This window comes from Podarcis bocagei (genome assembly GCF_964188305.1).
Source record: "Podarcis bocagei genome assembly, chromosome: 2".
Lineage (NCBI taxonomy): Eukaryota > Metazoa > Chordata > Lepidosauria > Squamata > Lacertidae > Podarcis > Podarcis bocagei.
In genome coordinates, this window is record NC_138126.1 from 12,116,854 (window position 1) to 12,144,830 (window position 27,977).

The 27,977-nt window shown below is 47.6% G+C and overlaps 1 protein-coding gene and 1 pseudogene across 3 annotated transcripts; one reads left to right on the plus strand and one right to left on the minus strand.

Annotated features, from left to right (window-relative positions):
• Positions 1–461: 461 nt before the first annotated feature.
• LOC308580359 (uncharacterized protein) lies at positions 462–27,877 on the minus strand. Of its 2 annotated transcripts, none has more exons than XM_081181788.1 (12): positions 27,748–27,877; positions 25,560–25,660; positions 19,440–19,641; positions 18,150–18,294; positions 16,427–16,845; positions 14,150–14,276; positions 12,597–12,710; positions 11,259–11,426; positions 6,328–8,523; positions 4,615–4,667; positions 3,206–3,279; positions 462–791 (listed from the first exon to the last, which is right to left on the minus strand). In XM_081181788.1, exons 2-11 carry the CDS (start codon positions 25,628–25,630, stop codon positions 3,235–3,237), a joined length of 3,540 nt encoding a protein of 1,179 aa, XP_081037914.1. In that variant the 5' UTR covers positions 25,631–25,660; positions 27,748–27,877; the 3' UTR covers positions 462–791; positions 3,206–3,234. The 2 variants fall into 2 exon arrangements, with proteins under 2 accessions (XP_081037914.1, XP_081037913.1); XM_081181787.1 differs by having other exon boundaries at positions 6,328–8,526.
• On the plus strand, positions 9,686–11,079 carry LOC308581021 (CD82 antigen pseudogene; annotated as a pseudogene). Its single transcript has one exon. The product of its transcript is annotated as a CD82 antigen pseudogene (transcript).
• Positions 27,878–27,977: the final 100 nt, after the last annotated feature.

A 27,977-nucleotide genomic window follows, 5' to 3' on the forward strand; every position in this document is an offset into this window, starting at 1 on the left:
GAGGGAGCCAGAGCAGCGCATGGAAATGCCGTTTACCTTCCTGCTGGAGAGGTACCTATTTATCTACTTGCACTTTGACGTGCTTTCGAACTGCTAGGTTGGCAGGAGCTGGGACTGAGCAATGGGAGCTCACCCCATTGCGGGGATTCGAACCGCCGACTTTCTGATCGGCAAGCCCCAGAGGCTCTGTGGTTTAACCCACAGTGCCACCCGTGTTCCAAGGCCATATTACATCCAGGCAAAAAAGCAAAACACCATTCAAGGTCACAGAGCCTGCGGACACTGGGTGTGGGGTGGGTGGTCGGGGAAAGTTCAAAGGGCCGAAGAGAAGGGTCTGGAGGGCCGCTTTTTACTCTCAGGGCTAGAGGTTTAAAAGGCATAAACTCGTAGAAATCTCTGACTCAAGCACAGACTGGGCAAGGCAGAACCAAACACAGAAGCCAGAAGATGCAATTCACCCATTCGATTCTAAAAAGTTTTATTCAGAGCTATATCCTTCGGAAAATGCAAGCAAAGACAAGGGTTTTTATATAGTGCTGACATGGATTAAAAGCCAGATGGGGGCTTCAACGACCAGAAGGATTGAGAGAGAGGGAGGAGATGATCTTGAGAGATAATTCAATAATTCTGAAGCAGTTGCAAAATAACCAAGCCCTGAAAAGGGATTGAGTTTCTGCACAGAACTCATAAGAAGGTTAAAGATACTCTGCTGCAGCGGCATATGTAAAAAGCTTTTTCTTTTTTTTAAAAAAAAAAAATCAGGTTCAGCAAACTGGCTAGCTTCCAGAATCCTGCATGGGAAAGAAAACAAAAGAGCATCACAATGATTTGCTAAAAGTGAGAGAGAGAATATATATATAAATACATCTTTCTAATATCAGCATGAAAATATTTGCAAGGATCCTTTCCACAAGTAATAAAATGCCTGTTCCTAAAACAGTTGTAGATTAATGTCCACAGCTATATGAATGCCATGTTTATTTAAAAAACAAAATGAAACACAGATTTATGCATTTAGGAAGTCTAATTTCTGCCCCAGTCAAAGCTTTTGAGCCTTGTATAAATTATCATGTAACATGGTCTTAACTTGCATAAGTTATTCTGTATTTTATATACGGTATATATCTTTGCTTTGGCCACCTCCATACAATGCATAGAAAGCACCATTATATTATTTTAAATGGCCACGACTTCCCCCAGAGTATTCTGGGAATTGTAGTTTGTTAAGGGTGCAGAAGTTTGTTAGGAGACTCCTATTCCCCTCAGAGAACTCTTATTCTCAGAGTGGTTTGACAATCTCTGTTCACAGGGAAATCTGGGAACTGTAGGTCTGTAAGGGAAACAGGGATCTAACAACCCTTAGCAAACTACGACTCCCATAATCATTCGTGCCATTAGAGACACAAGGCAGGGTCTGCATTGTTGACCTGAGTGCACTATCTATATACCTGCAGGTCCCACTTACTGAACACACTGCATTCCCTGGAAATCATTCGTAAAGCGAGTGTTCGCATAACAAGTCTATGATTTCCATTGATTCCTATGGGAATATTTCTAACTGGGGATTTGTGCAATCTCTGTGGTTCCTTCCTGATACAGCTGCAGCCAACCGGCAAAAAAGAGATAAAAAGAAAAACAAATTTGTCCGATCTCTCCTGCTCCCTGATTTTTCTAATCTCCCTCACTCTCTGCATGTTTTCTGCCCAAAAATGGCTGCCGTTGGCCAGCAAAGCACAAAGAAAGGAAGTGGGCAAAATCTGGATATTTAGATATCTGAATCTGCAGATTTGGGCATAATTATTTGCACTCTGATAAGTGAATTTTCCAAGAGTGAGTGGGTGGATAGCGGGACCTACCTGTACCTGTACTTATACTTCTTTAACAAAATTTCACAGTACTGCCTGATGGTGTTGATTATAAATACAAAGGAAAAAGTGTAATATGAACATATAATTACTATACAAAAGGGAACAAGTTGTCAGTATTATTATGCTGTCAATTCTATGAAGTTGTATTCAGAGCAGACCCATGGAAATGAATGAAGTTACGTTAGTCATGTCCATTGTTTTCAGTCTACTCTGAGTAAGCTGGAGACAACCCTCTGATGTTCAATGAAGCTATTTGTTTTTACAGCTTTGTCGTTCTTTCCTCATACCTCATACCTGTCGTTTCTAACAGCATATTCTTTCTGAACCTCAGTTATTGAATATAATCTGTTCCGGAAGACCGTTCGGCTGCCCAAACGTTTGACAACTGAGGCGCAAATAGCGGCCTGCAGTTTCAATGGAGCAAATTGGAAAAAAATGCAGTGGAAGCCGTTTGACTTCTGAGGAATGTTTGAAAATGGAAGCATTTACTTCCGGGTTTTCGACATTCGGAAACCAAAACGTTCAGTTTCCGAGACACTCGAAAACCGAAGTACCACTGTATGTTGAAACCAATCAGAATGTTTGGGAGGCAAAGGTCTATTAGAAAAGGAGACCCTACTTCTATACATTTATTCTGCTTAAACAGTATGCTAATAAACATCTCTCCAGAGTTTATTAATAAAATCAGTTGGACAAGGGTGACCAGCAGGTTCTTAAGGGAGAAGGTGGTTTTTAAGATATCTGAGGGATTTCAAGGTAATAAAGCAGAATTTTTTAATGGGGTCTGGGAATAATAATGATGATGATGATGATGATGATGATGATGATGATGATAATAATAATAATAATAATAATAATAATAATAATAATAATAATAATAATAATAATAATAATAATAATAATTTATTTATACCCCACCCACCTTTCCAGGTTCGACCCCAGGAATCCCTGGATTAAAAGTAGTAGTAATAATAATAAATTTATTATTTATACCCTGCCCATCTCTCTGGGCTTCCCCAGCCACTCTGGGCGGCTTCCAAAAAAATATTAAAATACTGTAATACATCAAACATTAAAAGCTTCCCTAAACAGGAATAAATATAATTTATTACTATTTACTGTGCTTATATCCCATTCTCCTGGTGGGATATAGCAGCTTCTCCACTCTCCCTCACCCTCGTTTTATCCTTGCAACATGGAGGATACACTAAGGAGGAGGAACTGGCCTATCGTCATAAGGGAACCTCCGTGGATGGACCAGGGATTTGATCCTTTGTCTCCCTGGTCCTCACACAAAACTCCAGGCTCCACAACACGCTGGCTGTTGCTTGTCTTACCCAAGTGCAGCTTCCCGACGTTTCCTGCTCTATACAGCGGTGGTCAGAATAATGGCATTGCAATCCAAGCTCATCTGGAACAATCAAAGAGTGTTATGAATAAGACAGACGTCATCTACACAGCCCAGCCAAGGAAAGGCAGCTTTGGCATATCCAGATTTAGGCGTGGTTTAAGTTTAAGGCTCTCATCTGCATTATCACTTTAAAAGGTAAAGGACCGCTGGACGGTTAAGTCCAGTCAAAGATGACTATGGGGTTGTGGTGCTCATCTCACTTTCAGGCCGAGGGAGCCAGCGTTTGTCCACAGACAGCTTTCTGGGTCATGTGGCCAGCATGACTAAACTGCTTCTGGTGCAACGGGACACCGTGATGGAAGCCAGAGCACACAGAAATGCCGTTTACCTATTTATCTACTTGTGCTGGCGTGCTTTCGAACTGCTAGGTTGGCAGGAGCTGGGACAGAGAAATGTGAGCTCACCCTGTCATGGGGATTCGAACCGCCAACCATCCGATTGGCAAGCCCAAGAGGCTCAGTGGTTTAGACCACAGTGCCCCCCGCGTCCACCACTTTAACCAGTCATAAAGGGTAAAGGTAAAGGGACCCCTGACCATTAGGTCCAGTCGCGGACGACTCTGGGGTTGCGGCGCTCATCTCGCTTTATTGGCTGAGGGAGCCGGCGTACAACTTCCGGGTCATGTGGCCAGCATGACTAAGCCGCTTCTGACAAACCAGAGCAGTGCATGGAAACGCTGTTTACCTTCCTGCCAGAGTGGTACCTATTTATCTACTTGCACTTTGACGTGCTTTCAAACTGCTAGGTTGGCAGGAGCAGGGACCGAGCAACGGGCGCTCCCCCCGTCGCGAGGATTCGAACCACCGACCTTCTGATCGGCAAACCCTAGGCTCTGTGGTTTAACCCACAGCGCCACCCGCGTCCCTTTTAAGCAGTCATGGCTTCCCCCAAAGGATCCTGGGAACTGTAGTCTGTTATGGGTGCTGAGGAGACCCTCTGTTCCTCTCCCAGAACTCCATTTCCCAGGGTGGCTAAACAATCAGTCCTTCTTCCCAGGGAATTCTGGGAATTGTCACTCTTTATCAGAATTCTCCCCAGGCCACGCACTTGCTCCCCAAGCCTCCCTCTTGCTTTGTACCCCTCTGAGCGTCTCCTTGAACTCTGATAACAGCTCCAGGGAGGTGAGGGAGTGAGCATAAAACTCGCTGGCTGAGGAAAGGTAACATTTCATTGGCTGCCCCCCTCTGGCCCCACCTACCACTGTCATATGACCCCAGGGGATTCCCCAGAAAGGAACGGAAAAAGGCCATTCCCCGATTCCTGTCATAGAGGAAATAATGATGCGTTGTAATTAAAAGCTTCTCTCGGCAAAGCAAAATGAGAGCTCTTCCTTACCACGGCGGTGCTGATTTCCTCCACGGTGAGCTCCGTAGATTCGGCAATGAAACCTGAAATGTACAAAAAATAAACTGCTACAGGGTTTTTATTCACAGGGAGTGGGGAGACCACGAATGGGGCAGGTGGGGGAACAACAAGGAGGATATAGGTTTGTCACATTCTGAGATGGTTATTATTATTATTATTATTATTATTATTATTATTATTATTATTATTATTATTATTATTATTATTATTTATTGAATTTATATACCGCCCTATACCCAGAGGTCTCAGCGTGATTCGCTGAAAAGATCGACATAAAAAACACAATATACTGTATAATCAAAATAAAAACAACCCAATAACATCCCCCTGCCAAAAAAGAAAGAGCCACATTTTAAAAGGGCATATAGGATGGTTAAAAAGGAGGCTGAGCTATGGGCTGCTCCTTGGCATGCTGCCAGAGATCCTGACAAGACAGAAGTACTGTTTTTGGGAGAAAGGGGGAGGCAGGTGGGGGGCACTCCCTGGTCCTGAATGGGGTAACTATGCCCCTGAAGGACCAGGTGCACAGCCTGAGAGTCATTCTGGACTCACAGCTGTCCATGGAGGCGCAGGTCAATTCTGTGTCCAGGGCAGCTGTTTACAAGCTCCATCTGGGACGCAGGCTGAGACTCTACCTGCCCGCGGACTGCCTCGCCAGAGTGGTGCATGCTCTGGTTATCTCCCCCCTTGGACTACTACAATGCGCTCTACGTGGGGCAACCTTTGAAGGTCACCCGGAAACTGCAATTGATCCAGAATGTGGCAGCTAGACTGGTGACTGGGAGCGGCCGCAGAGACCATTTAACACTGGTCTTGAAAGACCTTCATTGGCTCCCAGTACATTTCCGAGCACAATTCAAAGTGCTGGTGCTGACCTTTAAACCCCTAAACCATGGGTAGGCAAACTAAGGCCTGGGGGCCGAATCCAGCCCAATCGCTTTCTAAATCTGGTCCGTGGACGTTCTGGGAATCAGCATGTTTTTACAAGAGTAGAATGTGTCCTCTGATTTAAAATGCATCTCTGGGTTATTTGTGGGGCCTGCCTGGTGTTTTTACATGAGTAGAATGTGTGCTTTTATTTAAAATGCATCTCTGGGGTATTTGTGGGGCATAGGAATTCGTTCTTCTTTTGCCTCCAAAATATAGTCCGCCATCCACCCCCAAGGTCTGAGGGACAGTGGACTGGCCCCCTGCTGAAAAAGTGACCCCTGCCCTAAATGGCCTCGGCCCAGTATACCTGAAGGAGCATCTCCACCCCCATCGTTCAGCCCGAGGGACCAGCTCTGAGGTCCAGTTCCAAGGGCCTTCTGGCGGTTCCCTCACTGTGAGAAGTGAGGTTAGAGGGAACCAGGCCTTCTTGGTGGTGGTGCCTGCCCTGTGGAACGCCCTCCCAGCAGATGTCAAGGAAATGAACAATATCTGACTTTTAGAAAACATCTGAAGGCAATTTTTTAATGTTTGATGGTGTTGGGAGCCGGCCAGAGTGGCTGGGGAAACACAGCCAGATGGGTGGGCTATAAATAATAAACAAATTATTAATTAATTATTAATTACTATTACTACTACTACCACCACTACTGCTACTTTTAATCCAGGGATCCTGGGGCCGAACCTGGAAAGGAGGTGCTCCCCCCAGGGCATTGACCTGCCCTCACAGAAGCAAATCATCCCACTCCATCTCACCTATGTGCATCTGTTCATGTTCGGCAAGCTGGGATCTCCTGCTGAAGCTTTCCGTGCATTCTGAGCACTGATAGGGCTTCTTTCCCGTGTGAGCCGCCCTGTGTGTGATCAGGGACTTTTTCCAGCTGAAGCTCTTCCCGCACTCGGAGCACTTGTAGGGCTTCTCTCCCGTGTGGGTCCTCTTGTGCACGAGGAGGGCGACTTTCTGGTTGAAGCTCTTCCCGCAGTCGAAGCAGGTGTAGGGCTTCTCTCCCGTGTGGATGATCTCGTGGCGCGCCAGGTGGTCCTTCTTGTGGAAGCACTTCCCGCACGCGGCGCAGGCGTACGGCTTCTCCCCCGTGTGGATCCTCATGTGGTTGATCAGGCCGACTTTCCAGTTGAAGCCCTTCCCGCACTCCGAGCACTGGTACGGCTTCTCTCCCGTGTGGGTCCTCTTGTGCGTCATGAGGCGGTCTTTCTTGTAGAAGCTTTTCCCGCACTCGGCGCACTCGTACGGCTTCTCCCCCGTGTGCGTCCGCATGTGCGCGGTGAAGTTGGCTTTCACGCTGTAGCTCTTCCCGCACTCGGAGCACTCGTGGGGCTTCTCCCCCGTGTGGGTCCTCTGGTGCGCGAGGAGAGAGGATTTCACGTGGAAGCATTTCCCGCACTCGGGGCATTCGTACGGCTTCTCGCCCGTGTGGATTCTCTTGTGCTGAATGAGGATCCACTTGCCGCTGAAGCTTTTCCCGCACTCAGAGCACACATATGGCTTCTCTCCAGTGTGGGTTCTCATGTGTACGTTAAGAGCAGACGACCAGCTGAAGCTTTTGCCACAGATGGTGCAATCGTGTACGTTCTGCTCCCCTGTATGTTTCCTCATGTGCATGATCAGGGACCGTTTCCAATGGAAACTTTGGCCACAGTCAGAGCATATGTGCGATCGCTCCCCGGTGTGGGTTTTCTCATGTCTTAAAAGGTAAGAGGAGCACGAGAACCCTTTCCCACAGTGTGAACACTGATACGGTCTCTCTCCGGTGTGAGTCCGCTTATGCACATCAAGGTACGATTTCAGGATGAAGGATTTCCCGCAATCGGAACATCCATACGGCTTCTCTCCCGTGTGGGTTCTCCGGTGTGTAATAAGGCCCGAAATCTGCTTGAAGCTTTTGTCGCACTCGGAGCACTCGTACGGCTTCTCTCCCGTGTGAGTCCTCTTATGCGTGACGAGGGTCGCACCGTGGTTGAAGCTCTTCCCGCACACGGAGCACATGTACGGCTTCTCTCCGGTGTGGATTCTCCGGTGTGTGATAAGGTAATCTTTGCGGCCAAAGCTCTTCCCGCACTCGGGGCATTCGTAGGATTTCAACACGGGTCCCACCGAGTGGGACTTCTTGTGTCTTCGGAACGATGCTGCGTAGCGGAAGCACTTTCCGCACTCGGAGCACTGAAACGGCTTCTCCGCCGTGTGGCTCTGCTTGTGTATGTTGAGGGTCCCTTTCTCGCGGAAGCTCTTCCCGCAGTCGGAGCACTGGTACGGCTTCTCTTCGGAATGGGTCCTCATGTGCACGTTGAGGGCAGATTTCACAGTGAAGTTCTTCCCACAGTCGGAGCATTCGTAGGGTTTCTCCCCCGTGTGGATTCTCCTGTGCACGGCAAGGTGCGGCTTCCGATTGAAGCTCTTCCCACAGTCCGGGCACTTGTACAGCTTCTCTCCCGTGTGTATTCTCTCGTGCAGAATAAGGGACCCTCTGCGATAGAAGCTCTTCCCGCACTCGGAGCACGTATACGGCCTCTCCCCCGTGTGGATCCTCTTGTGCTGGACAACATACGCTTGTTCCCGAAAGCTCTTCCCGCAGTCCGAGCACTGATACGGTTTCTCTTCTGTGTGGCTTGTCTCATGGCCAAGAAGTTCAGGGCGGGAAGAGAAACCCTGGCCACACTGGGAGCAACTGTACGGCTTCTCTCCAGCATGACCCCTCTGGTGTATAACCAGCTGAGACCGCTTATGGAAACTTTCCTCGCAGGAGAGGCATTTATATGGATTCTCTTTCGCTGGTATCTCCTTCAGATGCTCTGTGTGCTGCAGGATTCCAGGTGTCCCTTCAACCTTAAGACCCTGGGGAGATTTCCCGCTGACTGTCCCCGAAGTTTCTTCTCCTCCTCGCTCGGCTGTTTCCAGCTGACTTTCCTCTTCATTCCCTGGCACTTGATCACTGCCTGCTAGAACAAAATGAGAGAGAGAGAGAAAAGAGTGTCACAAATGGGTCCTGCAATAAAACATTACAGTGTGGATTGTTCCTCTGGTCTGCCAGCCATACCCCCTCCTATGAGACTCCATTCCGTTGCCTCTCCCATCTGATTTTCTGGGTTCCCCGGTCCCCAACTGTCAGCATGTGACATCCTCATTGGGCTTTTTGGAAGAGTGGATTCTACCTTAGGGATTTTTTGTATTTCTGAAAGCCTTGAAGTTTCACCCAACCCACTGATAGCTTACACAATTAAACTGATAGTTTACACAATTAAAATGTGAGGAGTGCACAGTCACTGCTTCTCAGCCTAACCCACCTCAAAGGGTTGTTGTGGGGATCAAACGAGGAGGGGGAGAACCACATATGCCTTAGAGGAAAAGGTGCTTAAGGGGGCTGAATACAGGCTTTGTCCCAAATGTTTGATGTTTTTATTATGTTTTAAGATACACTGTAAGCTGCCCAGAGTGGCTGGGGAAACCCATCCAGATGAGTGGAGTATAATAATAATAATAATAATAATAATAATAATAATAATAATAATATAGTGGTACCTTGGTTGTCAAACTTAATCTGTTCCGGGAGTCCATTGACTCCCGAAACGGTTCGAAAACCAAGGCATCGGACGTTTGGCTTCCAAAAAACGTTCGCAAACTGGAACACTCACTTCCAGGTTTGCGGCGTTTGGGAGCCAATTTATTCAGGAGCCAAGCCATTTGAGTTCCAAGGTACCACTGTAATAATAAAATTATTATTATTATTATTATTGTTATTATTATTATTATTATTATTGATGTATTGCAACCCTAACAGAACAACTGCTAAAGTGAATAGCTACTCAAGGAAATTATAAACAACTACATAGGCCTATTGAGACACCTGAAAGTCAAAGGCAAGTATTCTATTGATATATTGGAGTTATTTTCATTGCTATATTTCTGTAACTCATCTCAGACCATTTGATGACAAGCAGGGTATAAATACAAACTAAAATTGTATTTTTATTGTTCTAAAGAGATGGATCTATCTATCTATGTATCAGGCCCTCCAGATGTTGCTGAACTTTCCGCTCGCATCATCCCTGACCAGTGGCCATCAGTTTAGAAGTGAGGAAATCAAATGGAATGTACCACGTCAGCTGACAGGGGGAGGAAGGCCACTTCTGAGAGCTCCACTTCCAGAAAGGGGGAGGGGGAAAAGACCACATAAATGAAGTGGCAGATGTTAAAAAACAAGAGGGGTTGGGGCGCAGAACTCAGGCGGCTAGACGATAATAAAAAAAGCTGTGAGCCCAGGTCTCTCAGGCACTTCGTTCTGTGGCTCATCCAAGCCCCTACAGGTGTTGAACTGTCTGTTTGTGTGTCTGTCCTGGAGGTTCTGAGTTCCGAAACAGAAGGAAGCTGCGTCTGTGAGAAGATGAGGCCCATCTGTCAGAAAGCCACTACTTACAGCCTCTTCTTCTTCAACCACCTCTTCTTTGTCCTGGGGGCCATGCTGATGGGCTCCGGACTATGGCTCTTGTTCGACAAGAGAAACTTCATCACCATCCTGCAGATCTCGACGTCCACCATGAACATCGTGCCTTACACCCTGATTGGCGTCGGGGCCGTCACCATGGTGATGGGCTTCCTGGGCTGCGTGGGGGCCTTCAGCGGGAGCCGATGTTTCTTGGGGCTGTACTTCCTCGGCCTGCTCCTGCTCCTGGTGGCCCAGGCCAGCACCGGCTTGCTCATCTACCACCGTGCGAAGGCCATGAAGGAAAAAGCGCCCGCCTTTGTCCTCCACCTCATCCGGTACTACGACCTGAGGCACGAAACCAACAGGTCCGCCATGCTTGCCTGGGACTATTTCCAATCCAGGATGTCTTGCTGCGGATGGTTCGGGCCGGAAAACTGGAAGCTAAACCTCTTCCTCCAGGACAGAAATTACACACTCTACCCTTGCTCTTGCGGCGTCAACGCCACCAGTTCGGACGCAGCGATAGGCTTCTGCCCCCTGGCCGCTCCTTCCGGCGCCTTTGACAGCTGGCCGGTGAGGAAGACGGGCTGCGTGGTCTCCGCCCATAAATGGTTTCAAGAGAACAACGAAGTCATCATCGGGGTCTGCGCAGCCGTCTCTCTCAGCGAGGTGTTGGGAATGGTGCTGTCTGTTTGCCTCTGCAAGAGCAAAGCACCCTGAGGAGAATTCACCAGAAGTGGCCAAGGGGCAAAGGCCACTTTTGATGCCGACACAGACTCAGGCAAATCTCTTCCATATTGTATTTTTAGTCCACTTCTGGGCCTGTCTTGACAAGTCTCTGAATGCGCCTCCTCTGCAGCTCTCTGTTACCATAGCTATGTGTAAATAAACCTTGTGTCTTACCCAATTTGGGGTAATTTGGGGGACATTTGGCCACTGCTTTTGGGAGTGCTATCTCTCTCCCTTTCGCTGTCAAACAAGAGAACCCTTACTCTAATTCGCCTCCCTTGCCTTTGCTTCCTCAGATCTACTGAACCTGTTTGCGGCAAATGTTTGCAATATTTCACTACTTCGCTAAAAAAAAGATTAAAATAGTAAAATACTTATTTTTGCTTAGCGCTCAGTCTTTCGGACACCAATCAGACTAATGCTAGGAACAGCATTTTACATCATTGTGACTTACCCTGGGACCTCCGGATGAAGAGCGGGGTAGCAAAAATAACTAAGTGAATAGAAATAAAAGACTACCTGCCAGTTTCTTCTTCCCCTTCTCAGGTGCCTCAGATCCCTGTCGCCTCTTTGTTCCTCCCAGACCCCTGGAGTTCTCCTCCATCTCTGTGCCCTCGCTTCCCTCGCACGGTGCCCCACACAGCTCCCCTTCATCGTCGCTCTGCCAACCATCGCTCACCGGCACAACTATAAGGATGAGAGAGGGGGGCAGAAATGGAGCCTGAAAACTGCTGTGGAGAAATGGGGGTACAAGGGATACAGCCAAATACACACCATTTCTGATTAATGTTGAAGTTGCTTTGTGATTGTAATAGGCTCTGGAATGGGTATCTGCTCAGAAAATCAACCTAAACCCAGCCACTTTGGGTGGCTCCCAGCAGAATATTAAAAACACAATAAAACATCAAACACTAAAAAGAAAGAAAATGAACCTAAATATATTTAAAATAAAACTAATAAATAAGCAATGGTCTGACCTGATTTAATCTGATATAGTTAGATTAAATCAAATGAACAAGGAATATTCTGTGTTATGTTGGAGGGGATGCCAGGAAACAGAGAATTCTGTTCACATGTGGTGGGGTGTAAATAAGTACAATTTTTCTGCCAAAGGGTGTTTAAGGAGATAACAGAAATCACCGGGTTAAAGCCAACCAAAAGTCCAGAAGTAGCATCATTATCAATTTACGATGGGGTGGAAGGTTCGCAGACCATGAAGGGCTTGCTCAGAAATTTATTGACAGCTGCATGAATTATGATCGCTAGGAAGTGGAAGGGGCAAGCAGAATATAAAATGGAAGAATGGTATAAAGAGGTGTGGGATATAGCTTTTAATGATAAATCAACATGTGCCATTAAGGTAAGACGGGGAATATGCAGGAGAAATGATTTTGAGGGGATACGGATGGTGTTTTTAGAATTTGTACTGTTAAAACGGAAAGGGGTCAAACCATCACAGGAGGTGCTGAAAATTTTGGGAGGTTGGATAGTTACAATGGAATGGTCTCGGGGGTGCGGTGCACATTTTTATTCTTATTTATTTAAGATTATTACTTTGTCAAAATAAAATAAAATAACTGGGGCGGGGGAATATAAATAAATAAGCAAAGGTCAAATAAATCGCGCTCAGCGCACCTCTGAGAATTCCTCTCTTGGTTACTCCCTTCTTTCCTTCCATGGGGTACAATATGAGTGCTGGCCTTACATTCTTAATCCCTTCGAAACCCTGGCAGAGACAAGGCCCAGATCTAAGCACCGCTCCCTTTACTCAGGGCAGTATGACAAACAGCAGCTCCAGATCCGTTCTCGAGAGAGATTGCTTCTATTAAACAAACGCCATATTTAATGAGTACCCACTTTCAGCAGCCTCAGTCACGGAGGAAACTTCCTCCTGAGACACTACTTCTTCAGATGCAGGGACTTCGGCTTGAATGATCTCTGCCTGGTTGTCGTCGCTCGCAGGCTCATCTTCTGGAGGATCAAGACAGACAGAGACAGGGGAAATGAATTCTAAGAAAGAAGGGGAAAACTCTCTCTTTCTCTCAAGAAATCACCTAAGAAACCAACGGGCAAAGGGTGCCATATATGGTTTGCTTCAGGGCTTTCTTTTTCCAGCCGGAACTTTCCGGAACTCAGTTCCGGCACCTCTCAGGTGGCCGCCATTGCCGTCACAGCAGAACCTTGGTTTTCGAACGTAATCCGTTCCGGATGACCGTTTGACTTCTGAAATGTTCAAAAACTGAGGATCAATGGTCAGTCAGCAAAATCAAATGAAAAAAATAGAAAAACATGCAGCGGAAGCCATTTGACTTCTGAGGCGCGTTCGAAAACAGAAGCAATTACTTCTGGATTTTCGGTGTTCAGGTTCCGAATCATTTGGGCTTCCGAGATGCGCAAAAACCGAGGTTCAAGAGAACAAAGGAGGTGTTCATAGTGTTCTAGAAAAATAGCACTGGTTCGCTTCCATAGGTGGCTACGGTGTCCTAAAAATACCTCCATTTTAGATTCTGTCTGCACTGTTTTAGTTAGGATATCCACTGGCACATCTAGTTTAGAAGTGTCCACACTGACTGGCAGCAGCTGCCCAGAATTACAGACTGGGATCTCTCCCAGCCGTACCTGGAGACACTGCTGGGGAGGTTGAAACTGGGATTTCTTGCATGCTCTACCACTGCGCTATGGTCGCTCCCTTTATAGATAAAGTAATAGCCCAGTCCTCCTACTTCTAAACAAACAGAGAAGCCTTTTTGTGACAGGCTGGGGATAAGAATTGCCCCTCACCCAGGACTAGAGTCTTGTGACAGCAGCTCTCAGAATATCAGGCAGGCAACGGAGGAGGGGAAGAGGAGGCGAGAGAAAAGACATGTCATAGGAACAGGAGGGGGGAACTTTTGGCCCTAGAATCATAGAATCATAGAGTTGGCAGAGACCACAAGGGCCATTGAGTCCAACCCCCTGCCAAGCAGGAAACACCATCAGAGCACTCCTGACATATGGTTGTCAAGCCTCTGCTTAAAGACCTCCAAAGTAGGAGACTCCACCACACTCCTTGGCAGCAAATTCCACTGTCAAACAGCTCTTACTGTCAGGAAGTTCTTCCTAATGTTTAGGTGGAATCTTCTTTCTTGTAGTTTGGATCCATTGCTCCGTGTCCGCTTCTCTGGAGCAGCAGAAAACCACCTTTCTCCCTCCTCTATATGACATCCTTTTATATATTTGAACATGGCTATCATATCACCCCTTAACCTCCTCTTCTCCAGGCTAAACATGCCCAGCTCCCTTAGCCCTGCAGAACTACAACTCCCATCAGCCTTTGCAAGCAATGTCAATGTACGATGGGAGTCCAGCCACACCTGGGGGGCTGGATTTCCCCCTTCACCCGCCACAAGGGAAGCACAAAGAATTGTTACCCAGCAAAGCACAACTTCCATCTCCCTTCCTGGTGGGCCTCCTGACCCGCAGCGAACGCCGCACCTCCGAGGGAGCCTTCTCGGACTCAGGGAGATTGGCTGCCATCTCGGCCAGCGGCCTCCGCACCTAAAAACAGGAAAATGGGTGAGGGAGAGAAGGCAGCGCAGCCCAGAAAGGGATAGGCTCTGTCCCTTCAGGTCTGTGCGGCACTATGTCTGCTGGCGAGGCAGCGGCCGTCAATGTGGCAGTGTTAAGAACGCAATAAAAGCCCACCAAGCCCAACATCCTGTTCCCACAATGGCCAGCCAGTTGCTGCAATGAGAAGCCTGCAGAAGCCTGGGTGAAAATCTAGGCCAGCGGTTCTCAACCTGTGGGTCCCCAGACGTTGCTGGACTACAACTCCCATCATCCCTGAGCTCTGGCCTTGCTAGCTAGGGGTGATGGGAGTTGTAGTTCAACAACATCTGGGGACCCACAGGTTGAGAAAGGCTGATCTAGGCAGTCATCTGAGGCTTGTGCTTTAGGACAGGAATTTGTCGTTGAAAGTCTACTCAATATTGATTCCAATGCATAGTTAGCAGTTAAACACGTTGCAGGATTCCCCAAAATAGACCAGCAGTAGCAGAGCTATAGGGACGCGGGTGGCGCTGTGGGTAAAACCTCAGTGCCTAGGACTTGCCGATCATATGGTCGGCGGTTCGAATCCCCGCGGCGGGGTGAGCTCCCGTCTTTCGGTCCCAGCTCCTGCCCACCTAGCAGTTCAAAAGCACCCCTAAGTGCAAGTAGATAAATAGGTACCGCTTTATAGCGGGAAGGTAAACGGCGTTTCCGTGTGCTGCGCTGGTGCTGGCTCGCCAGAGCAGCTTCGTCACGCTGGCCACGTGACCCGGACGTGTCTCCGGACAGCGCTGGCCCCCGGCCTGTAGAGTGAGATGGGCGCACAACCCTAGAGTCGGACACGACTGGCACGTATGGGTAGGGGTACCTTTACCTTTTAGCAGAGCTTTACTGCTACTGAAGGCAAATGAGCATAACGGTCAGAAATCCAATATACAGTGGTGCCCCGCAAGACGAATGCCTCGCAAGACGGAAAACCCGCTAGACAAAAGGGTTTTCCGTTTTGGAGGTGCTTCGCAAAACGAATTTCCTATGGGCTTGCTTCGCAAGACGAAAATGTCTTGGGAGTTCCTGCGGGGTTTTTTCCCTCCCCCCCCTTTTCCCAAGCTGCTAAGCCGCTTATCAGCTGATCCTAAGCCGCTAAGCCGCTTAACAGCTGATCCGCTAAGCCGCTTAACAGCTGATCCGCTAAGCCGCTTAACAGCTGATCCCCTAAACCGCTAAGCTGCTTATCAGCTGATCCACTAAGCCCGCTAATAGCGCTAATCCGCTAAGCCGCTAATGGGCTTGCTTCGCAAGACGAAAAAACCGCAAGACGAAGAGACTCGGGAACGGATTCTTTTCGTCTTGCGAGGCACCACTGTATTCAGGATTGGCACTGTACCTAAGAAATCCAGTTGCAGCAGAGTTTACTTAAAACTTACGATGACTTATAATAAGACTAAATCTTAACACTAAGCATACAGAACACCACACCAGACGGAAAAGAGATAGGTAGAGAAAGCAGAAACCCAGGCTCCTTCTGGCCTCTTATTATAGACAGCATGACCTTGACTGAAAGAAAAAACAGAACCAGTTTAAACCAGCTGTACTCGGCGTCTCTGAAGGAATAACCCAGTACACCAGTACACATATCACCCACACAAGAGGTTCCCTGTTGCAGCTCTGCCTGAGTCTATGCTCAATACTCAGCTTCTTTCCCTTTGAGATGGCTACTCTTGTTGGAAGGGGATGCAGGTGGCGCTGTGGGTTAAACCACAGAGCCTAGGACTTGCCGATCAGAAGGTCAGCGGTTCGAATCCCCACGATGGGGTGAGCTCCTGTTGTTTGGTCCCTGCTCCTACCCACCTAGCAGTTCGAAAGCACATCAAAGTGCAAGTAGATAAATAGGTACCGCTCCAGTGGGAAGGTAAATGGCGTTTCCGTGCGCTGCTCTGGTTCGCCAGAAGCGGCTTAGTCATGCTGGCCACATGACCCGGAAGCTGTACGCCGGCTCCCTCGACCAGTAAAGTGAGATGAGCGCCGCAACCCCAGAGTCAGCCACGACTGGACCAAATGGTGAGGGGTCCCTTTACCTTTACTCTCGTTGGAACTCTATGCTTTTAGCTTGTGCAGCCAGTCTCAGAGGCCTAGATCTGCCATAGGGGAAATGAACTCACCTCTTCCCCTTGCCCTCTCTTCAGGAAATCCTCGGCAAGGGTCACGGCACTATCACAGTTTGCTGGCTGCTCTTCCTTGACGTAGTCCTGCATCTCCCAGGGAAGACTGGCCAGGAACTGTTCCAGGATCACCAGCTCCAGCATCTGCAGTTTGGTGTGCTTCCCGGGCTTCAGCCACTGGTGGCAGAGGTCCCAGAGCTGGTCGCAAAGCTCTCGGGGCCCTTTGACCTCCTCGTAGCGGAACTGGCGGAAACGTTGGCGATGGGCATCCGAGTTGTCGACGGGCTCCTCCGAGATGTTCTGCCATGTCCTCTCCCGGCATTCCCTCCAAGGCCTGGGCTGGAGGAAGCGAGGGCCTTTTCCTGCTGTAGGGTCAGTCAGGCCGTGCTCCCGCACAGATGTCAAGCGAAGATCCCGGGCTAATAGTTTTTAAGGACAAGAGGTGAATACCAGGATGGGGCATATGATGGTCAATTCACTTGGCTCAATAGCAAGCTATAAATTATGTTGATCAATACTAAAATATTTTTATTTATCAGCCCTGAGTGCTCACTGGAAGGACAGATCGTGAAGCTGAGGCTCCAAGACTTTGGCCACCTCATGAGAAGAGAAGACTCCCTGGAAAAGACCCTGGTGTAGGGAAAGATGGAGGGCACAAGGAGAAGGGGACGACAGAGGACGAGATGGTTGGACAGTGTTCTTGAAGCTACCAGCATGAGTTTGACCAAACTGGGAGGCAGTGGAAGACAGGAGGGCCTGGCGTGCTCTGGTCCAGGGGCTCACGAAGAGTTAGACATGACTAAACGACTAAACAATCCATTGGGGCAGTCAAATACAACATTCATTGTTTTCCTAGAGTGAACACAGGTGGGGGGAGGATGTTACTCCAGCCAGCGTAACTTCCGGTTCCACTGGTCTGCAGTGTTCTCCCCCTGCATGTGAACAGGGAGATGGGCATGACCCTGCCTGACCCCATAAAGGAGCCGAGTCACGCAGCCATCGTCCTCTTGCTGCCATCCTGCTCTCCTGCAGCCATTTTCTTCTCTTAATGCCGTTCTCTTAATGTATTTTGCTGTCTGCTGGGTCTCGGCCAGCAGCACATGGGCTCAATCCCCATATGGGATGAACTCACACTTTGTTATGTAACTACTAGCTAAAGCCTGCCTTCAGGAATCATACTGTGAACTGAATGCGAGTAAAGTTCTTGTTACTGATAAGGAAAGACTCTTGTGTCATTATTCTTTTAAGAGGGATAAAAGGGGACACCAGGAATAATCCATCTGGGCAAGCCAGATTGGATTGCTTAACTAAAGGGATTCAAATGAATCTGCAAACTTGCTTCCTACTGAATTGAGGGGAATCTGCTCTGCTACATGACTCACTAGCGTGAGTGATAATATTTAATCACTGTATCCTCTCCTATTATCCTTAACATTCCCACAATTTATCTGCAGGTCTCAGGGTGGTTCGCAAAATAAAAGCACAAGATAAAACCACAAAATACATAATCCAATAACACACACACCCCAAACACATTTTAAAAGGGCGTCAGCCAAAGGCCTGGCTAAAGAGGAACATTTTTGCCAGGTGCCTAAAGATATATAACAAAGGCACCAGCCGAACCTCCCTGGGGAGAGCATTCCACAGACTCACACGCTCGGTCTCTTTTTACAGAAAGCTGTATTCCAGCAGCGCCTTTTGTGAAGTTTAGTTGCTGACCTACCTGGACTGGCTGGGAGAGAGTAGGAGTGCTCCAGCCCCACAACATCGCTCCCAGGGGAAGGCACTTCTGCCTCGCTCTCCTTGGTTTTCAACTGACGGCTTGGCGGAGGATCACGACGGATGTGGGGCCGCCTCTTTTTACCGCCCTGTATGAAAATGAAACTTTGAGCAGTGGCCTATCGTTGGCCTATGGGATAATAATAATAATAATTTATACCCTGTCCATCTGGCTGGGTTTCCCCAGCCACACTGGGCGGCTCCCAACAGAATATTAAAAACAAGATAAAACATCAAACATTAAAAACTTCCCTAAACAGGACTGCCTTCAGGTGTCTTCTAAAAGTCAAATAGTTGTTTATTTCCTTGACATCTGCTGGGAGGGCGTTCCACAGGGTGGGCGCCATTACCAAGAAAGCCCTCTGCCTGGTTCCCTGTAACCTCACACCTCGCAGGGAGGGAACCACCAGAAGGCCCTCGGAGCTGGACCTGAGTGTCTGGGCTGAACGATGGGGGTGGAGACGCTCCTTCTGGTACACTGGGCTGAGGCCGTTTAGGGCTTTAAAGGTCAGCATCAACACTTTGAATTGTGCTCAGAAATGTACTGGGAGCCAATGTAGGTCTTTCAGGACCGGTGTTATGTGGTCTCGGCGGCCGCCCCCAGTCAACAGTCTAGCTGCCGCATTCTGGATTAGTTGCAGTTTCCGGGTCACCTTCAAAGGTAGCCCCATGTAGAGCGCATTGCAGTAATCCAAACGGGAGATAACCAAGTGGGAGATAACTAGAGCATGCACTCAAGCACACCCCCTAATTGTGATTCCCAGCAAGTGGTATTCAGAGGCGTTCCACCTGCAGCTATGGAAGTCATAAAGGCCCTCTCTACACGCTGGGTCTAAGGTGCTCCCACCAGATCTCACAAGAGCATCCCAGTGCATCTGGAGTCAGAGCGCAGAGAGAGCCTTGCTCCCCAAGGAAGACAAAGAGGCAAATATTCTCTCTAAGGAGGAAAGGGTTTCTGCGTGGTGAGGCTGCTCTTGCCAGCGACTCCAGGTGCAACAAAAAGCAAAATATGCTATTTTGAGAGGCTCTGAGTTCCTTGGGGCAGCGAGGCCCTTTCAGCAAGCCAGCCACAGGGAAACCAGTATACTTGTGAAGGGATGGCTCCAACGGTTCGAGTACACAAATTTCTGCATATACGTAGAACACTCTGAGCCAGACCCCCGTGTAGGGCACAATTGTACTGTATAGCAAAGGCGTCCGTCCACGAGATTGATGGGAGGACGGTGAGATTTACCTTCTTCAGCCGCTCGGGTATGTTAAACATTGTCGGAATCGCTTCAGGCTTTAAGTACCGCCTCCCGGAAGCTACGTTTTCAAGGTAGTCCGTCTCGCAAAAATGTTCTGAGCAGATCACATGGTGCCGCGTGGGAGTGAAGTTTTTGCGGCGGATGTTCCAAACCCACTTTTTCAACAGATCTTTTTTCCCCAGAGGAAACCTATGACAAGTATGTGATATACAGTCATACCCCGCGTTACAGACACTTCAGGTTGTGTTTTTTCAGGTTACGGACCGCCGAAACCCGGAAGTACCGGAACGGGTTACTTCCGGGTTTCAGTGATCGCGCATGCACAGAAGCGCTAAATCGAGCTTTGCGCATGCGCAGAAGCGCTGAATCGCAACCCGTGCGTGCGCAGACGCGGGTTGCGAACACTGCGGGTTGCGAACATGCATCCCGCAAGGATCACGTTCGCAACCCGAGCATCCACTGTGTGTATGTGTGTACACACATACATATATATATATATACACACACACCGTATTTTTTGCACCACAACACTCACTTTTTTCCTCCTACAAAGTTAGGGGAAATGTCTGTGCGTGTTATGGAGGAAATGCCTACGGGTGGCATGCCTACGGATTTTCCTCCTCTAAAAACTATGTGCGTGTTATGGTCGGGTGCGTGTTATAGGGCGAAAAATATGGTGTGTGTGTGTGTGTGTACACACCGTATTTTTTGCACCATAACACTCACTTTTTTCCTCCTAGAAAGTAAGGGGAAATGTCTGTGCGTGTTATGGAGGAAATGCATATATATATATATGCAGGTTTTGGTGTCTTCGGGTGTCTTCCCGTGTAAGAGTTGGGGTGTCTAGGCGACGTTTCGATGAGGTCTCACTCGTCATCTTCAGGCTGGTGCTTTCGGCTTCTTGTTACTGGAACAGAGCAGGATCTCAGTGTTTGAGTTCCTATAAATACTGTTGAGGGGGTGTGGTGTATAGCCTCCAACGTTCTGGGCAGAGAGGAAGTTTCCAGGTTAGTGTGCCTTTTCTTCTTTTGTTCATTAATTACTTGAGGGATATCTTGAGTGATTTCTTGAGTGATATTCTGAGTACCACTTAGGAGGGTCATTAGGTGTGGATTAGTTGCTAAAGCTTTCGTGTCTTGACCTCTTGAGCTTGTGAAGAGTTTTTCTGAGAAGATGGCTGTACTGCACTTAGTTGTGCTCTGGCTTGGCTTCGTGTATAGGGGCGAGCTGTGGTTTTGTGCCCTGTGCCAGCCAGATCTGTGTAGGGATTGCAGGGGGGTGCAGCATCCGGAGGTGCCACTATGGTTTGGCTACTGGATGGTGTCTGTAATTTATCTGTGGAGAGGGTCTGGGTTTGGGTCTGGTGTGGTTGATTGGAGATGGCGTTCTGTGTGCCTCTGGTTCTGGTGTCGGTTTTTGTGGGGAGGGCTAATTTCCAGATGTCTGGCAGGCGGGACGTGTCGTCACGCTTGTTCATGTTGTGAGGGTGTTTCTCTATTTCGATGGCTTCCATGATTATTCTCTTGTGGTGATGTTCCATGTTAAAGAGCAATTTGGAATCTGCAAAATTAATTTCGTGTCCTGTTTCTTTCATGTGTTGGTAAAGAGAGGAAGTTTTTTCTTCTTTTTTGACGGCATTCTTGTGTTCTGCAATACGTGCATTTATTCGTCTGTTTGTTTGTCCAATGTACGTGGCTGGGCAGACTTTGCAGGGTATTTCATAGACCCCTTGGTTTTCTAACTGGATTTTATCTTTGGATTTTATCTTTGGGGTTTCTGAGGATATTGGCTATTTTTCGGTTGGTGCAAAAGGCTGTTTTGATATTGTTGGTGCAAGGCTGTTGGTGCAAAAGGCTGTTTTGATATTGTGTTTATGGAGGATTTTGCTAATTTTATCTGTAGTGCCCTTGATGTAAGGAAGGAGGGCCATGCCATTGTTTTCTTCTGTGCCCCCCAAAAACCAAGACACAGAAGAAAACAATGGCATGGCCCTCCTTCCTTACATCAAGGGCACTACAGATAAAATTAGCAAAATCCTCCATAAACACAATATCAAAACAGCCTTTTGCACCAACCAAAAAATAGCCAATATCCTCAGAAACCCCAAAGATAAAATCCAGTTAGAAAACCAAGGGGTCTATGAAATACCCTGCAAAGTCTGCCCAGCCACGTACATTGGACAAACAAACAGACGAATAAATGCACGTATAGCAGAACACAAGAATGCCGTCAAAAAAGAAGAAAAAACTTCCTCTCTTTACCAACACATGAAAGAAACAGGACACGAAATTAATTTTGCAGATTCCAAATTGCTCTTTAACATGGAACATCACCACAAGAGAATAATCATGGAAGCCATCGAAATAGAGAAACACCCTCACAACATGAACAAGCGTGACGACACGTCCCGCCTGCCAGACATCTGGAAATTAGCCCTCCCCACAAAAACCGACACCAGAACCAGAGGCACACAGAACGCCATCTCCAATCAACCACACCAGACCCAAACCCAGACCCTCTCCACAGATAAATTACAGACACCATCCAGTAGCCAAACCATAGTGGCACCTCCGGATGCTGCACCCCCCTGCAATCCCTACACAGATCTGGCTGGCACAGGGCACAAAACCACAGCTCGCCCCTATACACGAAGCCAAGCCAGAGCACAACTAAGTGCAGTACAGCCATCTTCTCAGAAAAACTCTTCACAAGCTCAAGAGGTCAAGACACGAAAGCTTTAGCAACTAATCCACACCTAATGACCCTCCTAAGTGGTACTCAGAATATCACTCAAGAAATCACTCAAGATATCCCTCAAGTAATTAATGAACAAAAGAAGAAAAGGCACACTAACCTGGAAACTTCCTCTCTGCCCAGAACATTGGAGGCTATACACCACACCCCCTCAACAGTATTTATAGGAACTCAAACACTGAGATCCTGCTCTGTTCCAGTAACAAGAAGCCGAAAGCACCAGCCTGAAGATGACGAGTGAGACCTCGTCGAAACGTCGCCTAGACACCCCAACTCTTACACGGGAAGACACCCGAAGACACCAAAACCTGCATTCCTGTACCCGTGAAAATCTACGAAAGCATATATATATATATATATATATATATATATATATATATATATATGGCAATTAAATACTGCACTCATGTTCCATTTCATACAATGTGTTCACAGGCAGCAGAGGCACAAAGCACAAATGGATTAAAAGTCCGAAACTCCTCTCCTCACAGATACCCAGAAGCTGTGCTCATAACTATGAAACAAACACACACGGCTATAACTAGATAGAATCAGAGAGATGGAAGAGACCACACAATCATATTCTAGACCAACCCTCTGCCATGAAGGAGTACGCAACTGGCCCACACGGGGATTGAACCTGCAACCTTGGTGTTATTAGCACCACACTCTAACCAACTGAGCTATCCCAGCAAGTACTGCCTGACCTTTAGTCAGACCCTTGGTCCATCTAGTTTAGCACATTCTCCCTCACAGAGCTACAATCTCCAGAGGGGTTTGACAGCCAATCCCTCTCCCCAGGGAACTCTGGAAATTATAGTTCTGTGAGGAGCAAAGGGGATCTCCTAAGAACTCTCCGCACCCTTAACAAACTACAGCTCCCAGAATTCTTTGGGAGAAACCATGACTGTGTTGAAGGAGGTTTACTCTTGCCCAGGAAAAATGTAAGTGCTGATTGCTTGCAGCTGGTTTTAAGTGCAAGATTGCCGATTGCTTATACCTGGCCAAACCTGCCTCTGAGCTGTGCTTGGAGCTACATATGAACCTGCAACCTGGACCTGTACTTTGCTGAGTGTTTTGCTGTGCAGTCCAGGTGGCAATTCTCCACCTAAGGGAGTAACCCTGCTAGCGCTCTAGCAGGAGACTCTGCAAACATGTTAACTGTGTATGCTCAAGCCTGCCAGTAAATGAAGCCGCTGACTAAGTTTGCCGTCTATTTTTCCCTTTTGCTGGTGCAAAGGGAACTTGCTCAGGCCTCTCACGTTTGGAGCTGTTTCCTGATCATGCCCAAGTGCTCCAACAGACTATTTAGAGTGGAATAATAATAATAATAATAATAATAATAATAATAATAATAATATAATTTATTTATACCCCACCCTCCCCGGCCAGAGCCGGGCTCAGGGCTGCTAACACCAGTAAAATTACAATAAAAACATAATGGTGGCGGGAACCAATTTAAAATACAGGTTAAAAATACAATTTAAAATGCAGCCTCATTTTAAAAGTAGCCCATAGATCAAAACCATAAGGGGAGCAAAACATAAGGGACAGACTGAGTCCAAACCAAAGGCCAGGCGGAACAGCTCTGCCTTGCAGGCCCTGCAGAAAGATGTCAAGTCCCGCAGGGCCCTAGTCTCTTGTGGCAGAGCGTTCCACCAAGTCGGGGCCAGTACTGAAAAGGCCCTGGCCCTAGTTGAGACCCAATCTAACCACCTTGCGACTTGGGATCTCCAAAGTGTTGTCATTTGTGGACCTCAAGGTCCTCCGTGGGGAATACCAGGAGAGGCAGTCCCTTAGGTACATGGGTCCTAGGTATGATACTGCTTTAAAGTTATAGTGCATATGGGGCCCACAGATGTTGATGGAGGGGGACAGAGCAGCAAGGAAGCAGGAACACTGGCTGGCTTCTAAGAAAAGATACCTCTCCTTGCAACCCCAGCATCAACATGTTGATTACAGATTTAGTTTGGGGGTGTGGAACTACCAGTTTGTGGGCTTAATCCAGCCCACCAAGTCTCTGAAGGTGGTCCCCAGCACTCTCCCTATGCCCTGGCTCTCTCCTGAAGTGCAACTGATGAGCAGCAAAGCATCACCAGGGCCGGTGGAGGGGTACCACAGAGTGGAGACGACAGCTCAGCAATAATAATAATAATAATAATAATTTTTGTTTTATACCCTGCCCTCCCCAGCCAAGGCCGGGCTCAGAGCGGCTTACAAGCAATAATAAAAACAATTTGAATGATTACAACTTAAAGACAAAATTAAAATACAGTATTAAAATATTGAAACATTAAAATATTAAAATGTAGCCTCATCGCAGGAGAAGGAAAAGAAAAAAGAAAGAGAGGGAGGGAGGGAATCAAATTGGCTCCAAGCCAAAGGCCAGGCGGAACAACTCTGTCTTACAGGCCCTGCGGAAAGAAATCAGATCCTGCAGGGCCCTGGTCTCATGAGGCAGAGCGTTCCACCAGACTGGAGCCAGAGTTGAAAAGGCCCTGGGCTCTGGTTGAAGCCAATCTAACTTCCTTAGGGCCTGGGACCACTAGGGTGTTGCTATTTATGGACCTTGAGGCTCTCCGTGGGGTATACCGGGAGAGGCGGTCCCGTAGGTACGAGGGTCCTAGGCCATGAAGGGCTTTAAAGGTCAAAAGCAGCACCTTAAATCTGATCCTGTACTCCACCGGGAGCCAGTGCAGCTTGAAAAGCACTGGGTGAATATGCTCCCATGGCAGAGACCCCGTGAGGAGCCTCGCTGCAGCATTCTGCACCCGCTGGAGTTTCTGGGACAGCTTCAAGGGCAGCCCTGCGTAGAGCGAATTACAGTAGTCATGCCTGGAGGTGACCGTCGCATGGATCACTGTGGCCAGGTCGGGGCGGGAAAGGTAAGGGACCAACTGCTTGATGCGGCAAAAGTGGAAAAATGTCGCCTTGGCTGTTGCTGTAACTTGCGCCTCCACGGAAAGGGAGGCGTCAAGGATTACATCCAAACTCTTAACAGAATGGGGAAGAATGAGCTTGCAGTAAAAGCTGTATGCAGACAGTACCATTTCAGACTGCGGTGCGGTGCTCACATAATTTCAATGCTCACATGATAGAACTTTCCCGTTTTAGTTAATAATATATATGTATTCCTTGCTTAGTACATTCAGGAGGAAGCCATAATTATAAACCATCCTATCTGACATGGTAACATAAAAATTGTTAGAAGGGCTCTGCCAGATCAGATCAGTGAAGCTGCCACTTCACTCACTGCACACCATCCATTATTTGCTAGCTTTCTATATGCAGGGAATGTACCAAGTATGGAGAAAATTCAGTTCAAGCCTAAGGGCATCATAAGGGCACCTTACCTGTGAAATGAGATATTGTTGCCCAGCAAAAATTTGTTGTTGCAGTTTATTGCACAACATGATTTCACCATGATGGCAGAGATGTAGCTGCTTGCCGAAAACTGTAAGGGATAACGGTAGAGAGTGGTTAACAGCATGGAGCACAGTTTACAAGAGAAATCTCAAAGACTGTCTTCTCCCTTCCATACTTTCTCAGGGGTTAAAATCAGCGGGGGGGGGGGTGTCTTGGTAGTTTCACCACCCTCATTCCTGGGGGGGGAGGCAGCCCAAAAGAGGGCTTTCTCTGTAGCAGCCCCTACAGAGGGCTGCTCCCCACAGATGTGCCAGAAGGAATTCCCTCCCCACAGATGTGCGCCGGGTACCTTCATTGTACAGCTTGTAGTACATGCAAAAGACACCCATCTTTACTTTGGCGTGCGTTCACACACACACACACACACACACACAACCCCCCAGGGTCATCTAGTCTAACCTCCTGCAATGCAGGAATCTCTTTTTTATATCATATTTTTTTATTAATTTTCCATTTCAATCCAATAATACCCTAATACCAAATTATAATACAATTACTAATACCAATTTATATAATTACCAAATACCAAATTATATAATTTAGGTGGCCTCAAATACCAAATCATATAATTTAGGTAGAATTGACGGTTTGATGATTTTCTTTATTTGTGAGTTCCAAAATCTTATTACTTTCAGTTACATCCCAGTCAAAATAATAATCCCTTCTACAACAACTGCAATATTAATAACTTCTATTCGTGCTGACACATTAAATGATTTATAGAACTACAAATGAGGAACTCAATCTATATCCTTGTTCTTCCTGTTTGTGACAATTATTCTGTCCATGTTATTTCTTCCTGTACTTGTAAAATGCTTTGTCTATCTTTTCCAGGTTGTTGCTGTTCTCCATCATGTCTGAGCTGATATCCCATTGTTGTTTCAGAGATTTCTCCATCGCTCTGTCGTTTTGCAACTTTAACAACAGCTGCAAAAAGTTGCAAAGTTGCAATGCAGGAATCTCAACCAAATCACAGGTGGCTAACCTCCCTTCCACCACATTTATGAAAGATTTGAACGTATTACATTCCAAAGGCCTGTCCGATGGAGTTGTAACTCAGCTAATTGGGAACCACTGAAGACCATTCTTATGTGAAGTACTGCGGACCCCGTTTTTCAAAAGCCCAGCCACAGACCCCCTACATTTGAAAATGTTGACACCTCTATGGTCGTTTTTGTTATGTGAATGGTGCTCATGGACCCTTGGGTGGGTTACGCAGACCTTGGGGGTCCACGGACCGCAGTTCTAAATCATTAACAACAACAACAAAGCAATCCTGGCAACAACAATAAACGACTCTTGACATCCCAGTATGAACAATACTGAGCTATAAGGGCCACAGCACTTTGCGTTCAAGGCACTTTCCTATGTCCCTAATTCCCAATCCAGTTCCCTCCGCCCCAATTCTATTTTATGGAATGGGAAGCCTGGACTTTGAAAGTCATCTAATCTTCCTTGCTGTTTTATACTGTATTGTTTTAATTAGTGTTTTTATAGTTGATTTGATTTTGTGTGGAGTGCCCTACCTGGGTGGATGGAGCAGCCAAGTAATTTTGTTGTCCCCGAGAGGGGGTAATGACAATAAAGATATTATTAATTATTATTATTATTATTATTATTATTATTATTATTATTATTATTATTATTATTAAGTTTCAACATTTTTAACACACGCCGTCAAACCACAATTTCGCCTTTTCTCTTCCTTCTGACGCCTTCCCACCCTTAACCCCTCGGAGTTGCTGTTTCTCCCCTTCTGCTCTCTTCTCCCTACCAAACCATAACCACTACATTATGATTCCTAACCCAGTTATTTTTTCCTCGTTCTTTTTTTGGGGAGGCGAAGGGCATCGAAAATCAGAGGCGGATCGCCACCTCTGCAGTCAGGAGATCCCAGGACCCACCCGCAATGGCATCTCCAGGAAGGACTCCCTTCTGAAACGCCTAGAGCAGCTCCGCCAAGTTCCTAGTCCCTAAGAGAGGCGGCATTTGAACCAGCGGCTCAGGGGCTCCAGCCTTTGGAGCCGCCCTCCGAGCAAGCGCCTTCTGCCTCCACGGCCGCCCACGGCAACGGGGTCCCCACTTTCCCACCCCCCAAAATCAAACCCGCCGCACCTTCCGCTGGCGGCTCCCTCCATGCAACCAGCCTCCAGCTGCTCTGCCAGGCAATGCGGCTCCTCCTTCGTGGCCCGAGAGGAGCGGAACCGGAAGGTGCGCCCGCTATTCCTTCCCCTCAACAACACCGGGCCTTGGCTGCGAAGGGCCGCTTCCTTTCTAGGAAGGCGAGAGTTCGGCTGCTGGTTGCCTTAACCCCTTCGTGGCGGGATCCAACCGTCAGGTGTCAG